This window comes from Podarcis liolepis, assembly GCF_965112155.1.
Source record: "Podarcis liolepis genome assembly, chromosome: 7".
NCBI classification, from domain to species: Eukaryota; Metazoa; Chordata; class Lepidosauria; order Squamata; family Lacertidae; genus Podarcis; species Podarcis liolepis.
The window spans coordinates 12818166-12840739 of record NC_139561.1 but is presented as its reverse complement, the minus strand read 5'-3'; the positions used below and the strand labels follow the sequence as shown (position 1 = coordinate 12840739).

The window sequence follows — 22574 nt, the reverse complement described above, 5'->3', positions numbered from 1 at the left end:
GAGCTGGCTGGCATCAAGCCCCCCCCCCCCCACACACACACTTCACTTTGCCTCTTAAGGACAGGAGAAACTGAGTAAGTGGAGAGGGGGACATCCCAAAAGGAGTGTGGGAAAGGGAAGAGAAGGCGGCAACACCTCACAGACCTACCCGGAACAGCTGCTCCTCATTTTCCCGGAAGACATGGATCATCAGCAGCAACAAGTGGTTGTTGTCTACCCTGTGCAGAGAGAGAGAGAGAGAGAGAGAGAGATATGAATCTCAAAAAGCGTGGAAGGTTTAGGCCTCCCACCTAATATCTCAGGGCCAGTGGGAGAGGGGGAGATTTGGGCCTTATGAGGTCATTCCCACGTGGCAATTTAATATAGGACTGTATTAACCAGCAATGCTTCCCTCACCCAATGGTCAATATTCTTCTTCAAAGTTGACCCTTTTGCATTTGGGCTGGAAGGAGCAACACCTCACCGTCACCCCCAAGTCAATGAGAGGAGGAAGTCGCACAGGGGAAGCTCCTAATCAAAGGCACAATACAGTGGTACCTTGGGTTAAGAACTTAATTCGTCCTGGAGGTCTGTTCTTAACCTGAAACTGTTCTTAACCTGAAGCACCACTTTAGCTAATGGGGCCTCCTGCTGCCGCTGCGCCGCTGCTGCACGATTTCTGTTCTTATCCTGAAGCAAAGTTCTTAACCCAAGGTAATGTTTCTGGGTTAGCGGAGTCTGTAACCTGAAGCGTATGTAACCTGAAGCGTATGTATCCTGAGGTAGCTAGAAGCCTCAAATGAATTCTGCCAGCCCACCTTGGGCAACACAGCACCTAAGTCAGAGAAGCTGCCTGGGTTTTTAAAAACACAAAAACTACACAACGCAATGTTTTGTCAGCTACGCCATCTGGATTCTTTGTCATCAGCAAGCGAATGCAGCCAACAAGAGATTCCAGGCTGAACGGCTCCACCGTGAGGTGAGCAGGCCGGAGTGACAATTTGCCAGACAGATAAAAGATGACTGAGAATCTCTCTCTCTCACACACACACACACACACACACACACGGTCTTTTCTCCTTGTCTCAGGAGACCCAGCCACCATTTTCTTCTCAGGTGGAGAAACCCATATACCTCATTTATAAGGGGAATAACCGTTTCCCCTTCCCATCCTGCCCTGCCCTGGGTCAGAAAGGTTCCCGCCTTCTTTTGCAGGACTGGATTTCCTGGCAGCTTTATTTGGTTCCCTCTGCACAGCCACTTACCTGAACTCAGAGGGGTGGGCTGCCTCAGAAGGGCTCCCCTGGCCTTCTTCCACGCCAGAGTCCTCGGCGCTGCTTGGAGAAGGGCTGGTCCTGTCTCCCTTTAGCTTACCGAGGGCCTCCACACTGCCTGCCTCAACCACCACCACCTCCTCCTCCTCCTGCAAGTCCGCTGCTATGCGTGGCCCAGCCGTCTCTTCTCCTCCTCCTCCTTCCTCCTCTTCTCCAGCAGCTTGAGGGCCACCAGGAACATGTGGCGGTTGACCATCCCCTGCAGCGTCATGGCGGCCACCACCTGCCGAAGCAGCGTTTGGACTCTCGACGGTAAAGCGGTAGAAATCCATGGGGGCTGAAACCCCCTCACTAACGCTGCCAGAGGGTGGCCCCTCCGAGGGGGCCTCCTCTGGCAAGACGGTCCGAAAGGACTGGTCCGGGGGCTCGAGGGAGCGGCTCCACCCCCCAGCATCGTCCAGGGAGTCAATCACCCTGCTCAGAGATTGCCCCATCCTCTCCATGGAGGTGTCCTTCATCTCGGGGATGCACAGGCCCAGCTGGGGAAGGGCGGGGCTCCTCTCGCTGCTGACTTCTGGGCTGGCCTCCAGGCCAGATTCCTGCCGCCTGGCTCCAGTGCCCGACTCGTCCCCCTCGCCTGCCCCTTGGGTTCCAGCCTGGGCCGCAGAAGAGTTGGGAGTGGTGCTGGAGTCCTCCTGTCTGACCTCTTCGGTCTTGACCTTTTTCTTCTTGCCTGTCTTCTTCTTTTTAGCTAACCTACAAAGAGATGGAGACGTATTAGATAGATAGATAGATAGATAGACAGACAGATAGATGTTAGATATCTAACACCGAGTAAATTGGCAAAAATGTATAACTCTAAATCAAATTAGTGTTGGAAATGTAAGGAGAAAGAAGGTTCTTTTTATCATGTGGTGGTCTTGTAGTAAGGTCAAAGTTTCCTGGGAAATGATATATAATGAATTGAAAAAGATGTTTAAAATAACGTTTGTAAAAAAACAAACCCAGAAACTTTCCTTTTCGGAATTATAGGGACAGAACTACCCAAACTGTACAAAAACGTATTCATGTATGCTACTACTGCGGCAAGAATGTTACTTGCCCAAAATTGGAAAGAAACAGAAGTCCCGCCGAAAGAAGAATGGATACAAAAACTTATGGAATATGCAGAAATGGCGAAAGTTACTGGAAAAAATAAGAAATCAAGATAGCAACCTTTTTATAAAAGAATGGAAATGGTTTATTGAATATTTACAGGCAAATTGTAAACAGATAAGAACACTGGCAAGATTATTGTAATCTGCATTTTTAAAAGAGTATATATTTAAAGTAGACGAATAAATGAATCGTTAATTTGGATATGCAGAAGTTTTAAATATAAATTTAAGGAACTGCAGAAAGAGGGGGAAGGAAGTCAAGCTTTGAAATGTTAAAATGACTGTAAAATTGAAATGCATGAACCTGAAAATCATAAATAAAATAAAATAAAAAAGAGATGGAGAAGTAGAAGCACCGTGAGGCATAAGGGCAGTGTCAGACCACGGGGGTGTTGGGGGGCAGCGACAGCCCTCCATAGAACGCAGCCAGCGCGAATATTTGGTCCCATACTGAAGGACATCTCCCTAGGCTTATTAGGAACAGAAGCAGCTGGCTGGGGCTGATGGGAATTGAAGTCCAGCAACATCTGGAAGGCCACGGCTCCCCCAAACCTAAACTAGACAGTCATTTGCCTCTCCTGCCCTTGCCTACCTCCATCACAACTCTGCCTCCTCTTGAACGCAGGGGTGTGGAACCTGTGGCACTCTGGGTGTCGGACTCCAGCTCCTTCCATCTTCCCTGACCAGGCGATGCTGGGCCTGGAGGGAGTTGGAGTCAAGCAACATCTGGAGGGCCACAGTTAGCCCAGCCATGAGCAAGACAGAGCAAGGTACTGCCACTTTCATCCAGGTAGTTTATAATATGTTTTAAGGAGGGGACAATAGCTCAGCAGTGAAGCCTATCCACCTCCCTGGTATCTCTGACTGCAAACCTGCTGTCAGGAGTGGAGGACACTAAGCTAGATGGAAGAATGGCCCAATTCAACAGGAATGCTGAAGATGTACTCCTTTACTCTGACCCCTGACCCCTCAAGAAGCGAGGTTTTTTAGGACATACTCTCTTCCTCTGACTTGCTTCAACTGTTAATATAGTACTGAATTTTAAATTGCTGCCCATGGATGATGATGATGATGATGATGATAATGCTAGCCCACAGACGGAAAGCACCAACAGTTCCGACCAAGGAAGAATGGCAAGCCAAACTGAAATGCTGAAACGGCAAAACTAACTGGGAGACTCAGGAATCAAGAAGATAATGACTTTGAAAAAGAATGGGGAAAATTTATTATTTACTTAGGAGACCATATTAAACAAATAAAAGTGTTAGCTGGACTTTAAAAATAACTTGCAAAGAAACGAAAAATATGGAGAATTTAGAGAAATGAAAACTGGAGAATGTAATGATATGCAGTTTTAGAAAAAAACATTTTAAGCACCCATGCAGGGGAGGTGAGGAAGTCACGAGATTCAGAGAATCTCATATATGGATATGGTTCAAGTTTTTTCTCTTTAATATTTTGAATTTGTTTTTTGTAAAAACAAACAAAAATACTTTTTTAAAAAAATGATAATGATAATGATAATTATGACACTAAGCAGTTTCATAGGATTCCAGCTGGCCCGGGAACCCTGGACTTTCTGCCCCACCCTGCTGACCTTATGACCTCCAGCTCCATGCAGTTCTCCGATTGGTCGGTGCCCTCCGTGGTTGTGAGGTCTGCCTTCTCTTGGGAGGCAGAGTGGACTGGGGTGGTCTCAATGGAGGACAATGCCTCTGCCTTCTCATTGAAAGGGTTGTAGCGCTGCTGAGTTGGGCTCTTGGCCGACGCTCGGCAGTTGTTCACCTCGGAGGCTGTGGAGCGCGAGCAGCTGAGGGTGTCTGTTAGGTCTCCGTCTGAGCAAGAGGAGGAGAAAAAGCAACAAAGTGTGATTCAGCTCCCCCCTCCCTACGAGAAAGTCCTGAAGCCAAAAGCAAAGCCTGGGGAAAGAGTGGCCCATGAAGGATCCCCCAGCAAAGGGTTGGTTTTTGGTGCCCCCTGCAGACCTCCGGAGGCAACTCAGGGTCATTCAAAGTAAGCAGCCAGGAATCAGAGGAGGACTTGTCTACATCACAAGTGCTCATTGGTTTCGGTTTAAAACTAGTTTTGGAAAGTTATCACAGATGGCAATACTTATCATCGTTCAGCCCGGACACTGAGGTCCAGCGCCGAGGGCCTTCTGGCGGTTCCCTCACTGCGAGAAGTGAGGTTACGGGGAACCAGACAGAGGGCCTTCTCGGTAGTGGCGCCCGCCCTGTGGAACACCCTCCCTCCAGATGTGAAGGAAATAAGCAGCTATCCTATCTGAGGGCAGCCCTGTTTAGGGACGTTTTTAATATTTAATGCTGTACTGTTTTTAACACTCGACTGGGAGCCGCCCAGAGTGGCTGGGGAAACTCAGCCAGATGGGCGGGGTATAAATAAATTATTATTATTATTATTATTATTATTATTATTATTATTATTATTATTATATCATGGCATTACAATCTGGCAAAGGCACTGAAAAGTCTTATTCAGCGCCCCCTGCTGTTTTAATGCCTGTTTGGACAGAACTCACAGGTTTTCAAGCTTGTTCGGTTATTTAAAGAACTACAGCACTGTAGTGCAGAAACACCCCTGAGTGCTGAGCTGCCTTGGGATTGGACTTGGCTCCAAGCGAGGCGAGAGGAGCAGTCCCATTCAGCTGCTCTGTAAGCAACCCAAGATCAGCCATGAACAGGTGCCCCAAGCCCTGAGCACCGCAGGGTTGGTAGGCAGATTGCTCTTGGAAGAGAACGCAAAACGGGCAGTAGGAGCCTCAACTCAACATTCGGAGCAGCTTCCCACTGGCAATTTCTGCTGTCCTGTCCTCCCTGTTTCCCTTTCCAATCATAAGAACTAGAAGCTCGCCTACAAACAAGACAGAGAGCCGCTTGTAATAGAGAGTCCTTGGTTTCCTTCTGCTGCAAAGCCCCGTGAGGAGGAGGTGGCACAGAGTCCGAGGCAGCCCATAAAAGGGAGAACAGAGAAAAGAGATGGGCTTGCAGCAGCCAGCTTAAAAAAAGAGGCTGCCGGGGGGGGGGGGAGGGGGGTTGGTGGCAATCAAATAAGTGATGGCTTCTTTCGGGTCTTTCCCATGCACTGTTGGAACAGAGAAAGTGGTTAGTGGCCCGGGAGAAGGTGATCACCGATGCCTGTGCAGAAAAAGAGGGTTTGGAAGGCTTGTTAATCTGGAGACGAGGAGGACACCCAGCATCTCATGCTGCCAGAGACAAAGCCACAGAACGAGGAAGGATGTTAAAGACACTCAGGACTGGCCCCACCGGGAGAGGGAGGTCAAAGGCTGCGGGGAAGGGCCAGCAAGGTGGAGAGCCCTCGCTCCCCAAAGTGCCGCAGCACCCAGTGCCAAGCCCTTGTTTACCCCACAAGGAACGGCGGAGGGAGGGACCTCACATTCTTCTGAGCCACTGGTTCCCCCTGGGGGCGCCAAGCGGCATTAGGGGCCCATGGCGGGGCATGCAGGCAAGCTCTGACGAAGGAAACAAAAGCGGCACAGAGAGAGAGAGCACGGCTACGGAGAAGCGGGCGAGCTCGTCGCACCTTCCCAGGCTGTGGTGGGCATGGACGGCACTGCAGGGAACACATCTCCAAAATCATAATCTACAAAACGAGGGATAAAAAACGAGGGTTAGAAATGGAGGCTGAAGGAAGGGGTGGGGAATAAATGGCCAGTAGTGTGTGCGGGGGGGGGGGGGGCATCAAGGGGAACAGAGGCAGGGTGCTAATTCATTGCTCTTATTATTTATAGCATTTATATCCTGCCTTTTTTCTCCAAAGAGCTCTAGAGTGGTATACATGGTTTGCCTCCTCCTCATTTAATGGCCACAACAACCCTGTGAGGTAGGTTGGGCTGAGAGGCAGTGACCCTGTGAGCTTCATGGCCAGGCAGAGATTCGAACCCTGGTCTCCCAGGCCCTAGTCTGACAATCCGTCCACTACATCATGCTGGTTCTTCCCAGCAGGTCTACAGATGGGGCAGAGGAGAGGTGGGGAACTGTGGCTGGATTATACCACTCCAGGCTGCAAGGGGGGGTGTGCCAGTTTCCAAATGCTCCCCCACATACAAAACTTCCAGAAAGGAAACGCCATCATCGCCAGCAACAAACACGGCAGTTTACCAGGGAGGAATATTCAAGTTCGGTCTACTCCTTAGTTGTGCCTGCCTCCTATTCCTCTGGGTCTGTTCCTGCTTGCTTGTTCGTTTTTTGAACACAAGAGGGCATTAAAAAAGTGGTTCCCTTGACTGGCTCTCAGATGTGGTACAGTCCAGTCTAGCACCTCGGGACTACCCAGTTCATTCTACCAGCATCAGGTAGGGAGAAAACCGTGCACACCGCTAGCATGATATTTTCAAATACCTTATTAAACACACCACTCTGAAAGAGGTACTCCATTCATGTGTATCCAAGAGGAAGCCTTTTAGGCCATGGAGAGACCTGGCTGCAGGTAACTCCCACACCCTGGGTTTTGCCCACGAAGACGAGATGCCACCCATGCTCTGGCTCTCCAGCACAGAGGGCTGGAATACCCTGCCAGCGAAATCACTCCCGCTCCCTCCCCTTCTCTCTGCAGAGAAACAGCACCACTACTAGATACCCAAACCGGATTAACTCTCTGTGCCTTCGCCCCAAATTGCTGTTTTGTGAGCGAGGAGGGATTTCTGCCTGCAGACTTCAGGCACTGTGCAACAACCCCCTGGCCTCCTCCAGCCCTGTTCGAACACTTGCACCCCACTTACCCTCGCTGGAGGGGGCAATGGCACTGTCGTCCCATTCCAGGTTGGTGGAGGTGACGGAATTGAAGGAGTTGAGGGAGAGGCTGTCAGAGCCATGGACTGAGCTGGGCAGGCGGTCCTCGAAGTCCAGCAGGTACTGAGGCTTGTAGTAATCCGGCATGTAGGGCGCCAGGTCCAGGTAAGGGGCATCCTGGAAGGGCCAGGGAAAAACCTGGGGTTACTGTTCATCTAGGGCAGGGGTCTGCAACCCGCGGCTCCGGAGCCGCATGTGGCTCTTTTACACCTTTGCCGCGGCTCTGGGGCGGATACTAGCGAGGGGAGGAGGCACATTGTGCGCCCCGACACTCCCCACTGTGGCGGGCGCTGTACTGGCTGTGACGTCGCATGGGGGCGGTGCGTGCGTTAGTCATGCACCGTCCTGACGTCACCTGCCCGCCCGCCCGCTACATTGTAAGGGGCATGTACGCTGGTCACTGCATTGAAAGGGGGCATGTACGCTGGTCACTGTTTTGAAGGGGAGTGAAGAACACACACACAAAAAAAGGTAACTTGTTAATTTAACGTTTATTTCTATGAGGAGGAGTAATTCTGAGGGGTCAAACAAAGAAATAATAAAAAGTGACAAAAAAATTATTTTTATAATGACGAGTTTTGCGGCTCCCAGTTTTTTTCCTTCGGAAATGGGTCCAAGTGGCTCTTTTTGTCTTAAAGGTTGCAGACCCCTGATCTAGGGAATGGAGAAACCCACCTCCTGACCTGCCTCCCCTAGGGAGCCCCTGCTGGCAGCACAGCTGGCTGCTCTCTGCTGCCACCATCCTGCTTCCAGGCACCACCTCTCTTAGGGCACCTGCAGGTGGCCAGCTGCCTCCAAGCACTGCAGAGAACTGGAGCCACAGTCAGGCCAGCGCTCAGAGGGCTGCTTATTAAGGAAGAACAAGAGGGGGTAACTTGAATAGGGGGAAGTCTCAGTACCCAGAGCCCTGGGAGAGGCATCTTTGTGGGGAAAGGGTCTGCTTGCAGGCTCCTTGACACTGATGCGCCTGGTTGGCAAATTAATTGAAAAGGACTCGCCACTAAAGCTCAGAACACACCTCAAGGCACCTAAGGAATAAAAGGAAGGCGAAATGCTGCTCCTCTTTGGTCCAGACTAAATCAGAAGGCTGTAGCGAAAGGGGTTTGAACAGCCAATGTAATGAAGGGGTCCCTCTTGAGTCAGCCTCTCTCTCTCCTGCCAGCCCAGTAAATCACTTTCCACACAGGGCTCTTAGTCCTAGTCTCTAGCAAAGTACTTCTTAAATGCTGCTAATGTAATACAAAAGAAGCAAGGGCCTTTCAAAATGGGGAAAAAAATCAATGCAGCATCTTTATTTGGCCATAGATGCAGGAAATTGAACGGTAGGCCGGAGGTGGATTAAGCTTTCCTTGTGGCACCAAGAAGATGCTGCAACTCAGAAGGAGGCATGGAAATTTCCGTGAGTGTATTCTAAGCCCGAAGGAAGTTGTGATTCCAAAGACTGGGGTAGTCAAATGGGGGCCAGGGGGATTGAAAAATACCGGGCAGGTTTGCATCAAGAGTTTGTTCTTTGCTGCTTCTGTGTGTGTGTGTCTCTGCTACTCTCTAGCAAGAGGAGAAGATTTGCTCACCAGGTCCAAATCAAAGCGGATGAACTCCAAACCAGAGACCAGCGTGAGGAAGAGGGTCAAATGATGGTGGCTGCAGACAAGAGCGTTCCTGTGGGAGAGAGAAGTTGAAGCTGGTCATCCAAGAACCCAGAGGTTTCATGGCCCACCCAGGTAAAAACAAAGCCCAACCTCTTCCCATCTGATCTTTCCCTTCCTTTTGCAATCCAAAAAGACAAATTCTGCAAGTTCCGCAAGGAAGGAAAGATTGAAAAGGCTTCTGTTTAATATTCCAAGTCACGTAAGCAGATCTGTCTGTTTTGACTCCTTGCAACATCAATGAAGGCAAATATCTTTAAGGTGCTACTGGAAGGAATTTTTTTTATTTTGACTATGGCAGACCAACACGGCTACCTATCTGTAACTGAAGGCAAATATGCTGGTTTTCCAGAAAATTTTGAAATCAGAAAGTTTGCCTTGTCTGGCATTCTGAACTGAACTGTGTTACACTGTTGTAAACGTTTTCCTTTTGCCTATCTTGTTTAAATAAAATCGTTAAGTTTTTATTTAAAAAAAGAAAAGAGAAGAGAAGTCTTCTGGCAGCCTCAGTCAAATGGAATATGAATTAGTGTGTTTATTTGACTTCCATTTAGAAAATGAAAGTAAGAGAGTCACCCATGCTAACAAAATGTGCCGTTTAAACCTTTTCCCAATAACCCAAAGTCTGTTGAACTGCAATATTCAATTAAGTGGGGACACCCAATAATGTAAACTTTGTGTGTTTTCTATACTGCATTCAAAAAGACGATTTACATAAGAAACCAATGAACTGGAATAGTTGTATGTATTTTAAAACACGCCGACTCAACAGTTTGCACTTCCCTTACACCGTTTGAACATTAAGGGTGGGGGGAAGCGCAGCTGTGCCTTCTCCATCCCAGTGCCAGACTCACTTGACGTAGTACTTGTGCAGCAGACTCAGGTTCTCCTGGAAAAGGCGCAGGTAGCTCTCCAGGGAGTTCTCATTGAGGGCCAGGTACAGCCATGCTCGGCCTGCAAGGGGGGGGGGGCGGAAAAGGAGAGGGCTTTACGGGCACTGCTTGAGGAGTAGGCAACCTCCCACCCGCCATGGTTAAATGTCAAGAGCAACAGGCTCAATGCACAGGCTTTGGGTAATGCCTCCGAGGTGTCACCATGAGACAAGGCTCAGCTGCTGCCAAGAGGTGCTGGGAAGCCATGCCCTGCTCCTTAACCTCAGGTTGCAGGACAAGACTGCTTTTCTGTATTACACAAGGCCAAGCCCATCAAATGTCCCAGGATTAAGCCCTTTTGAAAAAGGTGCCAGCCTTAAATCAGCCCCTGCTTTAACCAGCAAAACACTATGGGATCAGAGCATCCTTGCTCCTGTTAAGGAACCTGGTTCTGTACAAAGCTGGCAGCCTGGCGAAGATCTCAGTGCAGCTCAGAAGCTTGCATGTCCTTGTGTCAGCAGAGAGGGGTCTAGGGAATATAAATTCCTCTCCCTGTTCCAATGTATTTCAGAGTCAACACAACATGGTTACAGTAGGCCTGGGGAGTGCCTGGAGGGGGACCCCTGTGAGGAGGAGGACTGTGGAACCAGCCAATGGCCTGGCAGCTGGAAGACCGGATCAGTCCTTTGGATAGGAGCCCAAAGGGAGCAACAGCTTAGAACAGGATATGTGTTTCATTCATTTCAGAGAGTTTATATTCTCTCGTTCTACAGTAAAGAAAGCAACAATGGCAGTGCTCAGGGCAGATTTTAAAAAACCCCAAAACAACAGCAATACAGTATTAAAAATAATAATAAAAGACCACAGGAAAAGAGACAACAGCTAAAATAACTGGAATAGAGCCATTAAAAATCCAGAATTGTAGCCAATGCTAGCCCTACTCTGAGTAGACCTGTCAAAGTTAAGGAACATGACTACTTTAGGTTTTTTAATTTAAATGCGTCTCCTGAGTAGGACTAGGACAATCCCTAACTGGTCAAATTAAAAGATAGCCTAAATAAAAGTATCTTATCTGAGTGGTGGAAGGCAGGCAGAGAGGGGCCAAAGGGACCCCCTGAAGGACAGAGTTCCCTAGTTTCTCTCCTGCATCCTGAGTGCTCTAGTCGTGGCAGCAGCCAGGATGCAAACGAGAAGTTTGTCTTCAGATCCTAGGGCGCAGGTTGGGTTTAAGTTGAACCAGAAATATGTAACACAAACACTATGCCACATTAGATCCCGGGAAGGTGGTTGCCAGCCAGGCTCTGGCCCGCACTTACTGCGCCCCAAGTTGGTGGCCACGTGCTCCAGGACCTCAATCTGCTCAATGGCTTCTCGGCGAGTGAAATGGACCACCAGGACCCAGTAGCCCGAAGGGAGATCTTGCAGCCTGTGGAAACGGAGGAGTAAAAACAGGGTGATGGAGGACAGCCACTGTGTCAAGGCCTCAGCCTCAGAGCTGTTTAACAGAGCAGCCTGCAATATTTTTCTGTGTAGCTGGGGCCGTTACAAAATAATAATAATACACAAAGCAGAATAAAATACATTACTCAGTTACAATAATTATTGAAACCAGGTATTCTGTCAGACAAGAGTTTGCTCCCCTGAAGAATTTAACTCATCATCCCAGCAAACTTTTCTCTTTAAAACGGGCACTCTCAAGGCAAAACAGGCCACTTTTTTCGAATTGTAAGGGGGACCTGCTGCACAGCCTGAAAGGCACATGGACTTCCTTTCATTGCCTCCGCAGCCCCAGAGAAAATGTTCAGGAGAGATCCAGCCCAGACCCAAAATATGTAACTCAACTTGCTCATGAATTGACTCCAGGTACCACCTGTCACCTTACAAGAACACCAGAGGAGCTTAGCTGCTGGATCAGGCCAAAAGCCTATCAAGACAAGCGTTCTGCCCCACAGCAGCCAATCTGGTGCCTCCAGGAGGCTCACAGGCAGCCCCATGGCTGTTCCCCACCAGCTGGCATTCAGATGGCCTGCCATCTCTGATATTGGAGGAAGGCTGTGGCTGCAGTAGCTAGCAATTCCACTGATAGCCCCCCTCCTTCCGCTCGATGAATTTCTGTCCAAGGTGGGGTCCATCACCACCTCTGGGGGCTCTGTGAGAACTCATAAGCTGCTGCTTCTTCCTGACTGTCCTGAATCTCTCACCATTCAGCTTCTGCGGGATCTGAAAAGCTTCCCCTTGCCCACTTTCTCCACGCCTCTATCCCATCTCTCCACCTTTCCCCCTCCTTACACTAGCAAGTCCCAAACGTGGCAACCTCTCTTCACAGGGGAGCTGCTCCATTTGGCTTTTCGTTTTCAGACCCTATCTGAGGTGTGGTGATGAGAACCGTACGCAGTACTGTGAGTAAAGTTGCACCTTAGATCTGTAGAAGCGCACTGAGATATTGGCGACTTTCAGGTCTGCCTGGCAGCCTTTTCCTGTCTGAAGCTGGCAGGGCTTTTACGCCTAGAGAAAACGCTCACAGGTTCTCTCGTAAAGTGGGCTGAACAAGGAAGGGGGGGGCGGTAAGAGCCCTTCCCAAGTGCCACTCAAACAAGCCAGGTTCTTAAATCACGAACTGTTCCTTCATCTTTGCAACATTTTCAAAGAGAGGAGTGGCACTGGGGGTTGGGAATATTTTCAACACCGAACTGGAAAGCGGTTAGGAAGGCCTACCCATACAGCAGCGCATGGTCAAGGTGCTCGCAGAGCCTCTGCAGGACCTTGTCGTGGTTCCTGATGGCCGGAGTTTCATCCTCGCAGGCGGCGAAGTAGCTTTGCAGCTAAGGGTGAGAGAAAGAGAAAAACACGTCAGTGAATGAGTTTTGGGGGAGAGCATTCTGCCTTGTAGAATTATAGAACGGTAGAGCCGGAAGGTAGCAATGCAGGAATCGCGACACCCCAGAGGGGTCCAGGGGACAAGCACCTAGGAGCTCAGACGCCTCTGAAGGGCTCAAAAGGCTTTTCCCAGCCCTGCCTGAAGATGCCGAAGAAGAAGCAGAAGAAAAAGAAGAAGAAGAGGAGTTTGGATTTGATATCCCGCTTTATCCCTACCCGAAGGAGTCTCAAAGCAGCTAACATTCTCCTTTCCCTTCCTCCCCCACAACAAACACTCTGTGAGGTGAGTGGGGCTGAGAGACTTCAGAGAAGTGTGACTGGCCCAAGGTCACCCAGCAGCTGCATGTGGAGGAGTGGAGACATGAACCCGGTTCACCAGATTACGAGTCTACCGCTCTTAACCACTACACCACACTGGCTCTGCTGATGGAGATTGAACCTGGAGCTTTCTGCTTGCAAGGCAGGCGCTCTGGCCGTGAGCTATTTCCTGCAGGTGACAAGAGGGGTCCAGCTGTGAAGCAAGGGGGGGGGAGCAGGGAGATATTTATTGTGGGTACCTTCCATCAGCACCACTTCTGTATGCCTGCTGGGATACAGTTGTGTATGCTGACAGTTCTCCCCGCCAATCAGACGCACAGAGCAAGGTGGGAGGGACATTTTCTCCCTAAGCCAGGGTTCCCAGCCTCTCCGGTTTTGGGAGGGACACCCAAGTAATGCGCTGCCTCAGCTGGATGAGGCTCCTGCGATGAGCTGATCACATTGCAGGGAGAGCCTGAGGCAGCAGAGGCAACACCCCATAGCTCCCGTCACCCATTTTGCAATTGCTCACCCAAGGGGTGTGTCCCAAAGTGTACCTGCACAGAAGCTCTCCAGCACAGACTGCAAGGAGAGGAGGGGGGGCGCAAGGAAGAGCTGCTCCTGGCCTGGAGGGGGTTGGCCTGGCTGCCTCTTGGAGCTCTGCCCCCTAGGGGCTAATGGCAGCAAGTGCAAGAGAAGCAACACTGAGGACACACAGGGAAGGGGGCTTGGCGGCAGAGCATCTGCTAAGCTTGCCAAAGGTCCTAAGCCCTGGCAGTGTCTCCCCTGCTTGAAACCCTGGGGAGCCAATGAAACTAAAGGACTGAAGTTAATCATGGTCATTAATTCCAATGGATCTACTCTGAATAAATGTTAATTGGATACAACCCTTTTTCCCAACCATAAAGGAAATCTCAGAGTCCGACCCCACTACTGGCTCTAGGCCTGGCCCCAGTACAGCAATACCCACTGTACCCCACTATCACACCCTTGGTGTGGATGCAGAACAGCACCCAAATGGTGTTCAAAACTAGTCATTTTTCACCTGGCTATCGGTCACTTGCGATAGTGAAGTGAAGATGCCTGGGCGCCAGGATAGTGCCTGACATCTCCAGAGGTGCATGCCTGGGAATCATTGGATCTGGACTGTTTTCACACACTAATACTCCATCCTGTAGAATTCAATCAGTTACATTCTATCTGCACAATCAGAATGGATTTTAGGAGCCAAAATGCTCTTTCTGGAAAAGGAGCAGTGAACAACGCTATAGTTAACTGTTGTCGCTTGTCTTCACTTTCTCCACCCCACTGCCCTGCTCACAGTTAAGAATATTCTTAGGTTATGAATGGTCTGTGTAACCATTAAAAATAAGAGGTTGGAACAGGACAATATATGTGGACTGTCCCTGGATCAAATGACTTTTCTTCTTTAAGTTCTCAACATTCTACACCTAGTTCATGGTTTCCATCTGAACTAGCCAAATGTTTAACCGAGAATTAATCACAGTCAGTCCATCATTTGAAAAATAAGACTTCAGAGCCGCCTGGCCCAAAAATGGCAACTAAACATCCTGTTTTGGTGACTTAACTTTGGTTTAAGGAGCCATTCGGCACCTAGTTTATATATCTGACTTTCTCACACTGCACCCAATGGGGTAAAAACTGCATGTTCTGGTAAAAACGCCTGCTCCGGGGGGCTGAAAAATCCCGACCAGCAGGAAAGGCAGGAAGCTGGACCTCCCTCCCTGATCAGGGTGTCGATTCACGTGCCAACTGGATATCCTGCCAAGCAATACTTGACTGATCAGGTTCTGCCCCAGCTGATGCCACCAAGCAAAGCTGACCCATAAGGTGACAGGGCAAAATTTCCTCCTGTGGGAATGCTGGTCTGGTGACTCACAGAGCTATTTATAAACCCTTTGACAAGCAAAACAAACGGCGTCCATGTTTAAGAGACACCCATGTGATTGCCCAAGCACATTCACAGGCAGGACACACAAACAGAGAGAGCACCGTAAACAGACGCCTGAGATGTCTGGCTTGAACCCGGCTGACCATTCAGAGCTGATGGGAAATACCCCCATGACAAGAGGTCAGTCCCAGCCTCCCCTGCCGTATGGAGTGCTGAGGGGCCTACTGCTCTGTGGAATACTTTTCATGAACACCTAGTCCCTAACTGGGGGTGGGGTGGGGCCCACAACTGCTCAGACCAGGAGGGAAGCAGGTTCTCTGCAACTTCCACACGTCACCTGGGCAGAGGGCTGGTATCTCATGCTTTGCATGCAGAAGGCCCCAGGTAGGAGCAAAGTGCCTCTCTCTGCTGGATACCCTGGAGAGCTGCTGCCAGTCAGAGCAGGTGACACTGAACTAGATGGATCAATGAATCAACACCAGATAACTCAGCTTGCCATCCTCCTGTTCTGTGGGCACAGGGGGCCACATGGGATGGGCGTGATGCCCACCAGAGACCCTTTCATGGCAACTCTGAGCCAGTTTCTTCAGCGCTCGGCTGCCAGCGCTGGGCAGATTCCAAAGACTGGAACAAGTCCAGAAATTTAGCGGCTGGTGCAGCTCATGAGCTGAGCAGGCTGAGACTGACGCAAAGCATATGACTGCTCCTTCGAGGACGGAACAACCACTTCACAAAGGACGGAGTGGGGGGTTGCAGGGAGGCCACAGATCCCCTGCCATGCAGCAAAATCCTGGAAAGCACACTAAGAGAGGGCCCTGCAGAGAGGAGGAGGACTGTGGCCTGCTCACTGAAACCCCCCTAGAGGAAAGGGGCTCCCCGCTTAAGTGGTTGGTGGCCAACTTCTGCAAACTGGCCCTTGTACTGATGTGAAACTTGCTGAGAGAGGAAGGAGGGAATGTGCTTTTGACAGCATTCTCTGCTCACGGCAACAGCTGGAGGAAACTCTGCTGATGGTAACGCGGGAGCTGGAAAGTTGCTCTTCTCCATTTCGTTCTTTCGGTGGCCATTCGGGTCCTGCTCTACAGCCAGTACCTGGGGGCCCTGTCAGAGCTCAGAGCTGATCACACAGCAGCCCTCCTCGCTTTCGCTGCCTGGATGCCAACGTTTGCCCCTTCCCTGGCCACATGCTATGCCTGACTGGCCGCAGGCTGCAGGAGACAAGGAAGGAATGACAACAGCTCCCTCTCCCAACTCCCAGCCTTGGCCTCCCTCCTCCTGTGCCCAGCAGCCAACATAGCCAACAGCTGCTCTGCTCCTACAAGGGGCTACTCTCAGCACCTTTCTCCCTACTCCTCTGCATTCACAGATCTTCCATGCACCTGCTGGTGGCTGCCCTGACACGGCAACCCAACGCACAGGCTACACAGTCTGGCACCGGTGGGAAACTCTTGTTTTATAAAGCAGCCCAGAAGTTGTTAAACGTAGAAGACCATGCTCCTGCCACTGAAGCTCAGCACCCTTTGGCCGAACCTCATTAATGGATTTACCTGATATGCAGCTGTTCCCCATTCACCTCAAAGAAAGAAATCAAGCCTTTAATACCACTCTTCATTGCAAATTCCTAGGGCTGAGATGAGCTGCATGTGTTTCTTGCTGAAACGAGTTTCCAGGGGTTGCATTCCATGTTAGTCCTCCTCAGAGTAGACCCACTGAAATTAGTGGGTGTGACTAACTTGGGGCCATTGATTTTAATGGGTTGACGCCGAGTAGGACTTACCTGGATACCACCCCAGGGTGCTTTAGAAAAGCCCACAAAAGGTTAGCATATGTGCAATGGCAAAGATCACAACTCTTTGCCAAAGAATTTTGCAATACTCCTTCACGATTTCAAGTCCCCCGCAACCGCTGCATTATGCCACCCACTTTCAAACAAGAGGGATGAAGGAGTTGCAGCAATGCTCTCCTCCCAGGGTGGAGTTAGGGAACATTTGGGCATCTTATAAAAGTAAGCCTAGGCCCATCATCTGATTAACTAGTTTCTGAAATGTATATTCCACCCTTCCCTCACAAATGAGCCCCGGGCGATGCGACCTTACAGTACGAACTCATGGAGACCCAATTTTATGAGGAAAAAACTACCGGACAGCAATTTATGAAAGTTTTGAGGTCTCTACCTGCTTCCTTCAGAATTTTGGAAAGGAGTTTAAAGGGGTTTTGCATTTTCTCTGCTTTGCAGCCATGGGGAGGAAGCAGGGGGCATGGCCAAAAAAACGACATGGGCCAAATGGGGAGGTCTGGTAGGCCACAGGCTGGAGATTCCCCAACTCAGCACTAGAGTTTATGCAATATTTCGTGTTGAGTGGGAAGAGCTAGCCATGAAATACTGGCAATTTGTGCAACTGCTGTGGGACAAGTGGAAATGGATTTGCCTGGGGAAGACAGGAGCGATTATGTGGAGCAAGGGGCTGACGGGGGGTGGAGGAGTTGAGCGAGTGAGAGGGGAAGAGAAGATGGAAGCAAGTCTGAAGACATCTACTTACTGGTATCTAGGGTGCACTGCTAACTGATTGCTTTAAACGGTTTTAAGTTGTGATTACTTTTTGTTGCGTGTTACGCTATCAAAGAGGACCGCGTAGAAACAGTGACTAACCTACCAACAATGGCTAAGGTGTTCATTATGTACTTTCAGAAGAAACCCCACTGTCCTGCCTGCATTGGACCGGTTTTTAATAGAATCTGAGACATCCTGATGACGCCAAAATGAACATATTGTTCCTGGATGTGGAAAGGACTAAAGTTGAGCAAAGAAGTGGTGCATAATATCTGCAACATCCTGGAATGACAGATGTCAGGGCAATATTAGCCTTATGCACACACACACACAGTTATATGAACATTTTAAATATTTGCATTATACAGGTGTATCTCTGCTTTGGATGTTGCTGTTTGACTGCACATATATACGTATACCACAAAGGGTGAGTTACTTTTTGTTACTGTTTTGTAAACCACTGTAAGAGTCTCCAGTTTAGGATTAGGGCTGGGCGATATCTGGTTTTCAACACTGTGATATGTCACCAGCTAAACGTTGCAATATACCGCTATATCACAGTGTCTGAAATAAGGATGGAGCTATGTAGAGGCATTGCCTGCTTCAAAGTTTTTCCTGCACCATGATTTCTGCATAGCACACACACACGTCATGATTCACGACATATTGCCAAGTCAAAAATTATGAAACCGGTATCACAATATTGGCTTCAATCCAGTTTTGGATGATATATTGCCAGCCCTAGTTAGGATTAAAGCTAAGGATGAGCATTATAGGGTATAAAGAAACCCAAAGGCCAGATCTAGTAAAAGGATGAAGCTTTTTTTAAAAAAAAAGGATTTCCACAGTGAATATAAAAAGCACAGTTGGTAACAAAGAGGACAGTCTCGCCTCTGGTTCCCTACAGCCAAGCAAAGTCATGGCAAAGGATAGCCAGATCTAGATAGTATAAAACCCTAGTTCTGCAAACTGAATATATTACCCAAAGGCACTTCCCCTTCATATTATGTCTGGCTGCAGATATTGCACGGAATAGCCTGTGCATTTGGATAAGTGGGTTATTATGGGCTTGGGGGATGAAAGTCAGGGGCAGGGAAAAGGTTACAGAAAGCAAAGGAGAAGAAAGAATGACCGGTGAATTGGATGATGCAGTGCTGGGAAACACAATTAATGGAATTATGAGAACTACACACTGCTGGCTCTCCTTCTTGCCAATCAATGGGCTGTTTCTTCAAGCAGCAAAGGACCAGCAGAGAGCAAAGTGCCTCCCATAGAAGGCATCTGCTTGTTTAAGAGGTTGGGAGAGATAAGCTCCACAAAACACTGAGGCTTCCCTGCTGGGGAAAGGCCTGTCATGGTGGGGAGCCATCAGGGTACCCTGCAGATGTTGCTGGACTCAAATACCCATCATCCACAGCTGCATGCCAAACAGTCAGAATAGCAGCTGCAGAGAAGCAAAGCAGGGGGAAGATGCTGTTGCACTCAGGTCCATCATCTTGCAGACTTTCCAAAGGAATCTGGTTGGCCACAGCGAGGACAATTGGCCTTACGTTCTTAGGATGGTAGACCCTTGGTCACCTGGCTCAGGATGACCCACACGGACTGCCTAGGGCTCTGAGCAGGGGATTTTCCCACCTGGAGATGCCATGGACTTTCTGCACAGTAAGCAGGTGCTTCACCGCTGAGCTGCAGCCCTTCCCTTCGACCTCGGTTTGTTGTCAGTAAAATGGGAACAGAGGCTTCTCTAAAAACATCCATTGCTGAAGAAAGCAGCCCTTTGGCCCACTGAAAATTCAACACGCGCTGCAGCTTGCTTGTTGCTGAGATTGCATACCCAGGCTTATTACAGTCCAGCTAGGATAAGGAAGCAAGAGAGCACAGTAGCTGGGCTGTGGGGGCAAAGGCAGACCATGCGGGAAAAGAGATGTACAATTGCAACCAGGGATGCTGGCTAAGTGATGTCATATGGTGCTAAAACAGAGGTGACAGCTTTGCTGAAATGGTCAGAAAGCACAGCTTGAGCAGTTATCATTAGCATGGGGTGGACCCTGATAGGGTGCTCCTGGGTGGGTGGGTAGTGTTCAGAAGAAGCCACACCAGCAGGAGAATACCGTATTGTATTCTATGACAGCTTCCCTGCCCCTGACTTTCTTCCCCCACGCCCACAACAATCCCCCAGCATAGAAGGCTTATCAAGAGAGAGCAGGAAAAGGATTGAGAAATCTGCAACGAATTTTAAAAGGCTGATTTAATAGTATTATAAGTAATACTGTGCTACTGTGGCTAATCACATCAACAACATGTGACAATGATGAAACGACGTTACTAACAACACTATTGTTACGGTACGTCAACAATGGGCTGCGTCCTCCTCTGAGAAGACCCACTGAAACCAATGAGCCAAAAATCCACCACACCTATCAACTTCAGCGGGTCCCGCTCTGAGTATAAGTCGTACCGGATAGCACCTCTTGATTTTATTTATATTGCATTAAATCCATAACCTGCCCTTCCTCCCCGAAAGGAGCCCATGAAGCAGTTCTTAAGTGACTCAGATTCCTGTGACCTACCCTGCTCTTGGTTTAACTGCTTTTAATTTTGAAAGTGAAGCGACGGCTGTAACCCTGGAGCCTGCCTGTCAAAGGGGGGCGGGGAATAATAATAATAAATAATAATAATAATAATAGAATTTATATACCGCCCTATACCCGGAGGTCTCAGGGCAGTTCACAGATAAGGTAATAAATTCAAGAACGCCGCTGATGGTAGCAAAAGGACAAGACAACTAACAGATCTTAATAACAAATCATAATGATTGTGAATAACAGCAACAACAGCGAACAAGAATAACGAGTGACATGTAATAGTAATAACAACGAATAAGAATTGGGAGTAAGGGGGGGTGAAAGGAAGAGAAATATGCTGGGATGGGGATGGCCGGCTGTGTCTGTTGACGGCGTTAGGGGGCGGTTAAGTGGGGCTGGGAAGGGCACCCTTGTGGCGGGATGGGTCTGTGGGTCTCTCCCCCCCAACAACAACACCCCAATAAAACAACCCCCTCCCCACCCCGCTGACCTTCTTGACGGAGAGGGAGATGTTCTCCAGGATGCGGTCCTTGACCTGCCCGGGGGGCTCCATGGCCGGCGCCGACGCGCTCCTCTGGCGGAGACCCCGGCCGCCCCGACGGCGAGGACGTCCGCCCCCACGGCGCTGCGGACCCCTCGCTCCCTCCGTCCTGAGGGTCCCCCGGGGGCCACGGAGAGGAAGGTCCTCCCCCAACCTTCAAGGCCCGCCCCCCACCGGGGGCACTTCGGGGGCGGGGAAGAGGAGGACGGAGAGGGCCCTCGGGAAGGATCCTGCGCGGAGCCGAGGAGCGGGACCGGCCGGGGAGGAGGAGGAGGGGGAGGGCCGCCGCCACCGCCGCGGGGTGGAGCCGCCTCGTGACAAGCGGGGAGGCGCCCAGGGAGAGCGCCGGGACCGGCCCCTCTCGCCTCGGGCCTCCTGCGGCCTGTGAGGAAAGGGAAGCGAGGAGGAGAGGCTGGGCCCGGCAAGGCGGGAGAAGAAGTGGCAGCCACCGAGACCGCCGCTGCCGCTGCCGCCGCCTCTGCCTCCCGGCGGCTGCTGCAGTCCGTCCCCGGCCAGGCCGCTCTCGGCCCGCGCAAAGGACACCGGGAAATGTAGTTCGCCGGGTCTGAGGGGGAAAGCGTATACTGTACAGTATAGTGTGCCTAGGAGGAGAGGGAGAAGCGAGAGGGCTCTTCAGGGGCCCCCTTCCCACTCTACAATTCTGCCCTACCGTGGTGGACACACACACTAAAAAAACCGCTGTGAAAATGCTTTAAAAAAAGACACGTTTTGAAAACTATGTTGAATCTGCCATAAGCTCATCACCGCCATCTAGTGTCACATTTGTATAATGCACTTGGAATGCTGTATTTGCAGATGTATAGCTGAGTCCATATGATTATACAGTAATTATATATATATATATGTATATGTATATAAAATCTTTGTGGGGTTTTTTTGGTGTGTCTGTCTATCTATCTATCTATCTATCTATCTATCTGTTTTCCTTCTTCTCATAGGTGAAGGACTTTGGATTCCATTGCTTTAACTGTATCAATGTTTAATTGGTTTTTTTTAATAATGATTGTTCCCTTCCCCTCCTATTTCCCCCCCCCTCCTAATTTTTTGTTTGCCCCCTTGTTTTTCTCACAAAACCCTGCAAAGTAGGCTAAGCCAAGAGGCAGAAGGGCACTGCCTGCTAATTCTCCTCACAACAAATCTATCAGGTAGGCCAGGCTTAGTGTGAGGCACCCGGCTCCTTTTTAGTCCTGTGACCACCCAGGGAGGAAGCTAGCAACAAGGTCCACCAGCGCAGCTTTGTAGCTGAACGCAGCTTTGAACCCAGATCTCCTCCACCATGCAGCCTTGTGTTATTGTTAAGATAGTTTTTAAAGCTCTTGAGAGATATATTTTTGCAAGCTGCACGGGGTAGGAACTGACCAGAGAAAGGTAGGTTCTAGATACCAAAATAAATTTAAAAAAACCAATACTCTCATGCCAGCACCCCATCTTTGGTAAAAACTTTCTTCAACCCTCAGCTCAGTGATGCAAACACTTCTTTTCCCCTTCCGCTAACAAAATTATATGTGTGTAAATATGCATGTGCAAATACGTGACCTCCTGCCTTCAACACACATGGCGTTTTCCAAATTTCAAGGGAGGGTAAGGTCCCAGCAAGTTTACAATCTAAAATTTGGTATGTGCTAATTCACCCCCTTCTGACACTGGATGGGAGCCTGTTCACACATTTTATTGTGTGAACACCCTTCCAAGAACTTCTACCTATTCAATTCCTCCTCCCTCCCAATTCGTTTTCCTTTTGTGCTATGTATTTTGGGGTTGCAAGGCTGTCCTTTTTTTAAAGGGATGTCCTTAATTTAAAATCTGCAAGCAGATTTTACAAGAATTCCAGCATTCACCCTGGGGAAAAAATACTTGCATTAGGCCAACCAAAACGTTTCACAAAACAGTGTGTGCAACGTGGCAGTTGGCCTAATGAAGGTATGGCCCTGATGTGGATTTTCTTACGTGTTAAGGTGGCTCTGTGTGTCCTTGCCATAATGCCAATTTCTATTCCATTCCAGAGGCAAAATGCAAGCTGGAGTTTGGCCCTT

At 49.5% G+C, this 22574-nt stretch overlaps 1 protein-coding gene across 2 annotated transcripts in view; it reads right to left on the bottom strand.

Annotated features, from left to right (window-relative positions):
- Nucleotides 1-21056, bottom strand: part of PLEKHM2 (pleckstrin homology and RUN domain containing M2) — a 33464-nt gene extending 12408 nt beyond the window's left edge. The window contains exons 1-10 of one of the 2 annotated variants that reach the window (XM_083514627.1): nt 20470-21056; nt 12473-12579; nt 11074-11183; nt 9740-9839; nt 8811-8898; nt 7170-7356; nt 5972-6031; nt 4008-4245; nt 1245-2009; nt 149-218 (exon numbers count right to left, since the gene is read on the bottom strand). In XM_083514627.1, the coding sequence (XP_083370753.1) occupies nt 149-218; nt 1245-2009; nt 4008-4245; nt 5972-6031; nt 7170-7356; nt 8811-8898; nt 9740-9839; nt 11074-11183; nt 12473-12579; nt 20470-20532 (1788 nt within the window). In that variant the 5' untranslated portion in view covers nt 20533-21056. The remainder of the gene's footprint in view (nt 1-148; nt 219-1244; nt 2010-4007; nt 4246-5971; nt 6032-7169; nt 7357-8810; nt 8899-9739; nt 9840-11073; nt 11184-12472; nt 12580-20469) is intronic. The other variant, XM_083514628.1, reaches the window with a different exon arrangement.
- Nucleotides 21057-22574: the final 1518 nt, after the last annotated feature.